General features: G+C 45.1%; 1 protein-coding gene across 1 annotated transcript; it reads left to right on the top strand.

Annotated features, from left to right (window-relative positions):
* The first annotated feature begins 555 nt into the window (after nt 1-555).
* On the top strand, nt 556-3,194 carry PCDHB1 (protocadherin beta 1). The gene has a single exon (XM_019424245.2). The coding sequence runs from the start codon at nt 738-740 to the stop codon at nt 3,192-3,194; it is 2,457 nt and encodes an 818-aa protein (XP_019279790.2). The 5' UTR covers nt 556-737.
* Nucleotides 3,195-4,165: the final 971 nt, after the last annotated feature.

Raw genomic sequence — 4,165 nt, 5'->3', positions numbered from 1 at the left:
TTGAGGGTGAGGGTTCTAGGAAAGGAATGGATTTGTGCATATCAAGAGCCTAGTTGGCCAGTTCTCCTATCAATGTACCTACTGGACACCAGGTTCCTGAAAGAAAAACCTCTGTCTGTCCCCTTTCTTTTTCCTGCTGACCACTTTCTCCAAACCCCTGCCCCTGCCTGACTTCCATCTGGCTCCAAAAGACACTGCAGGATCTTTTTTACTACCCCCCCCCCACCTTTTTTGGTGCAAAACAGGTGATTTTATTAAAACACAGGGACAGGACCCGTGGGCAAAAAGAGCTGCCTTTTTGACTCTCCCTTGATCTCTGGACAAGCAAGGTAGCTTGCTTACTTCTCGCTGTTTGCCGGTTGCTGCAGCAGCCCCAGCCGGCTCCCAGATTGGTGACTTCAGCTTAAGTGACTATCCTCATTGGCTTCTTAATTCCCAAGGACTTTTTTTCTGAAAGGGAATTAAAGACTCTGCGTTGCTTTGGCAACAACTTTCATCCTCTGCCTAACTCTCCAGAATGAGAGCATATCTATTAATACACTGGATAGACTGGGGAGTTGAGTTGCTCAATGCAAATTTTCTTCCAAGTGCAAAACAGCTTACCGGGCTTTGCTAGCCCGGTGCTGCAGTTACAGAGGAGCAAAGCCGAGAGCAGCAGTTCCAAGAATCTGTGGGCAGAAAAGTGAAGTATACCCGCAACAGGTGGCGGCTGCTGTAGAGTGCGCTTGTGAGACCGGATGGCGGTTGCGCACAGAAAGCTCATGCAGAACAGGCAAGTAGGGTCTCTTCTCTTTTTTGTGTGCATATCTATGGGAAGTGCAGCAACCATCCGCTACTCCGTGGCAGAAGAGATGGAGAGCGGTTCGTTTGTAGCTAATGTGGCTAAGGACCTGGGGCTGGAGGTAGGGAAGCTGGCTGCGCGCGGGGCGCGGCTGGTTTCCGAGGGCAACAAAGTGCACTTCCGGCTCCACCGCAAGACAGGGGATCTATTCGTGAAGGAGAAACTGGATAGGGAGTCACTCTGTGGCAAAGCTGACCCGTGTGTTCTGCATTTTGAAATAGTCTTGGTGGAGCCGCTGCAGTCCTTTCGTGTCGAGGTCAGGGTATTTGATATCAATGACAATGCCCCGATTTTCCTAAACAAGGAGCCGCTTTTAAAGATTCCGGAGAGTACCCCCTTGGGTTCACGTTTTCCTCTGCAGAGTGCCCAGGATCTGGACGTGGGCCTCAATGGTCTCCAAAACTACACCTTAAGCCCCAACACGTATTTCCACCTGCATACCCGCTTTCGCAGCCATGGGCCCAAATACGCTGAGCTGGTGCTGGATAAGCCCCTGGACAGAGAGGAGCAGCCTGAAGTCAACTTGACAATTACAGCGGTGGATGGCGGGTCCCCTCCCAAATCTGGCATCGCTCACATCCGTGTGGTCGTTCTGGACGTCAATGACCACGTGCCTCAGTTCTCCAGATTGGTGTACCGCGCTCAGGTACTAGAAAATAGTGCCAATGGTTCTTTGGTGGTCACTGTGAGTGCCACAGACCTGGATGAGGGCTCCAACAAAGATATAACTTATTCCTTAGCTCAAAACCCAGAAGCAATTCTCCAGACGTTTCAGATTGACTCGCAGACTGGGGATGTTCGACTAAGAGGGCCCCTAGATTTTGAAGCAATTGAAACATATGATATTGACATTCAAGCCACCGATGGAGGGGGCCTTTCTGCCCACAGCAAAGTCCTGGTGGAAGTGGTGGATGTTAATGACAATCCTCCTGAAGTGACAATCTCCTCTGTGTCCAGCCCTCTCCCTGAGGACTCCCCATTAGAGACTGTAGTGGCCCTTTTCTCTATCCGAGACCGGGACATTCGAGTGGGAGGAAAAATCATCTGCTTCCTCAGAGAAGACCTTCCCTTTGCAGTCAAACCTACTTTCCGGAATTCTTACTCTCTGGTTACTGACAGAGTCTTGGATCGGGAAGAGGTCTCAGGCTACAATATCACCGTTGTTGCCATGGATACTGGGCCACCCAGTCTGTTCACAGAAACTGTGATTGAGGTGCTAATATCTGACATTAATGACAATCCCCCAATATTTCAGGAAGACTCATACATTTTGACTGTTCGAGAAAACAACAGCCCTGCAATTTTTATTGGCAAAGTTCATGCTGAGGATCTAGATTTGGGTGAGAATGCCCAAGTAACATATACTCTGCTTCCTCCAGAAAGTGGAGATTTATCAGTCTTTGCTTACATCTCCATAAATTCAGACAATGGGAAGCTCTATGCACTGAGAACCATGGATTATGAGGCCATTCAAAAATTTCAGTTTGTGGTAAAGGCAACTGATGGGGGCTTCCTGTCACTGAGTAGCCAGGTTACTGTCAGAGTGGTTGTTCTGGATGACAATGACAACCGCCCAATGATCTTGTACCCACTGCAGAATGGCACCTTGCCCTGCAATGACCTAGTGCCCAGGTCTGCAGAGGCAGGCTACCTGGTGACCAAGGTAGTGGCTGTGGACGGTGACTCAGGTCAGAATTCTTGGCTTTCATATCATCTCCTTAAGGCCACTGACACTGGGTTATTCTCCGTTCAACAACAAAATGGGGAAATCCGTACACTGCGGCAGATAGCTGAAAGAGACCCCGTGGTTCAGAAACTTACAATTCTTGTTCAGGATCATGGCCAACCAGCTCTTTCCACTACTGCCTCACTCAACATTTTGCTGGTAGATGGGTTTTCTGAGCCCTATCTACAGTTTCGGGATCCATCCAAGCATCCTACAAGGGTAAATCCATCCACTAAATATTTGGTCATTTCTCTGGCTGTGCTTTCCTTTCTCTTTCTCCTCTCTGTCACAGTGATCTTTGTTATACACATCTACCAGAAGGTTAAATATAGAGAAAAGTTCACAGTTCAAGAGCATTTCTATGATGACTGTAATTTCCCTAACAACTTGGTACAAGAAGGAGCCAATGGATCTTTATCTCAGCCATGTCCCTATGAAATGTGCTCTGCCACTGGCACTGGCAATAGTGAGTTTCGGTTCCTTAAGCGCTTTATGCCCAACTTCCCCTTCCCACATGGCACTGGAGAAGCAAAAACAGAGGCTGGCTCCAGTTTACCCCCAGATTCTGGTAGGAATAGGTCTCGGGGGTCAGAGGGCCATGGCCAAGTACCTGATAACTATATGTAGTTCTTGCTCATGAGCTATAAGTAATCATTATTCATGTGTCCTCTGGACACATGAATTCTGGACCTGGAAATGCTCAGTTCATTAGTTCTGGACCTGGAAATGCTTAGTTCCACAGAGATATCCTGTTATTTTGCCTTTAAATTGTTTTCTAGTAGACAGTTATGCATGCATGGGGAAGAAAACTAGCTTCTAGTTTTGATACATCAGGAAGCAGTTAGATTTGAGAAACAGATATATAGCTTATCATTACTCAGAAATTTCTAGATTTTTATTCCTTAGTAAGTGGAGATCATCTTTGAATCATAAGGACACAAATGCCTGGTGAATGGTCCTCATAGGTAATCAGGTAAAAGGAAAGGTAAAGAAAAAAAAAGAATTGACTTATTTGAGAATGTGAGTAAGGGTAGAAAGACTAAAGAGATTCAGTTCAGGAATGTTCTCCAAAATTAAGTTAGATGGGATTTCTTAATGGTCGTTTAGGCCTTAGGCAAGCCGAAACCTCTCTTTGTATACAGGTGTCTATCCCTTACTTATCAGAGAACAGTTATTTGAATGTGGAGAATAAAAGGTAGATGAGGGGGAAAAAATCAGTAAGGCTTATTGTCGTTAACAAATGCTATCAAAATAAAAGATATTAAAGGAAAAAGTGATAATACCAATTAAGTGGCCTTAAGAAAAGATACATTTTCAGATATTACCAGATTGGATTTTAGGCCATTTTCCCTTCTGAGGATTCTGAAGTGATGTCATGGAAACTGAGAAAAAAGGTACTTCCTAGCAAATCATTCATAAAATGAAATGGAATCATGAAAGAAGTTAGGCTTTTTTTTGATTATCATGGTTTTGCCTTCATAAGCTATTTTAATTTCTCTCATTCTAAAATTTAAAAAACCAATATTAAAACGTTAACATATTTCAATGATGCTAACCACACTACTAACTTGCCTTAAAAGTTTTTTTTAACGTTTGCT

Source organism: Panthera pardus, unplaced genomic scaffold (genome assembly GCF_024362965.1).
Source record: "Panthera pardus isolate Hobbes unplaced genomic scaffold, ASM2436296v1 HiC_scaffold_2, whole genome shotgun sequence".
NCBI lineage: Eukaryota > Metazoa > Chordata > Mammalia > Carnivora > Felidae > Panthera > Panthera pardus.
This window is presented reverse-complemented; position numbering and strand designations above follow the sequence as displayed.

What these genes read in the sequence shown, in the direction of transcription:
- PCDHB1 (XM_019424245.2), top strand. Translation starts at nt 738, where the DNA reads ATGGCGGTTGCGCACAGAAAGCTCATGCAGAACAGGCAAGTAGGGTCT.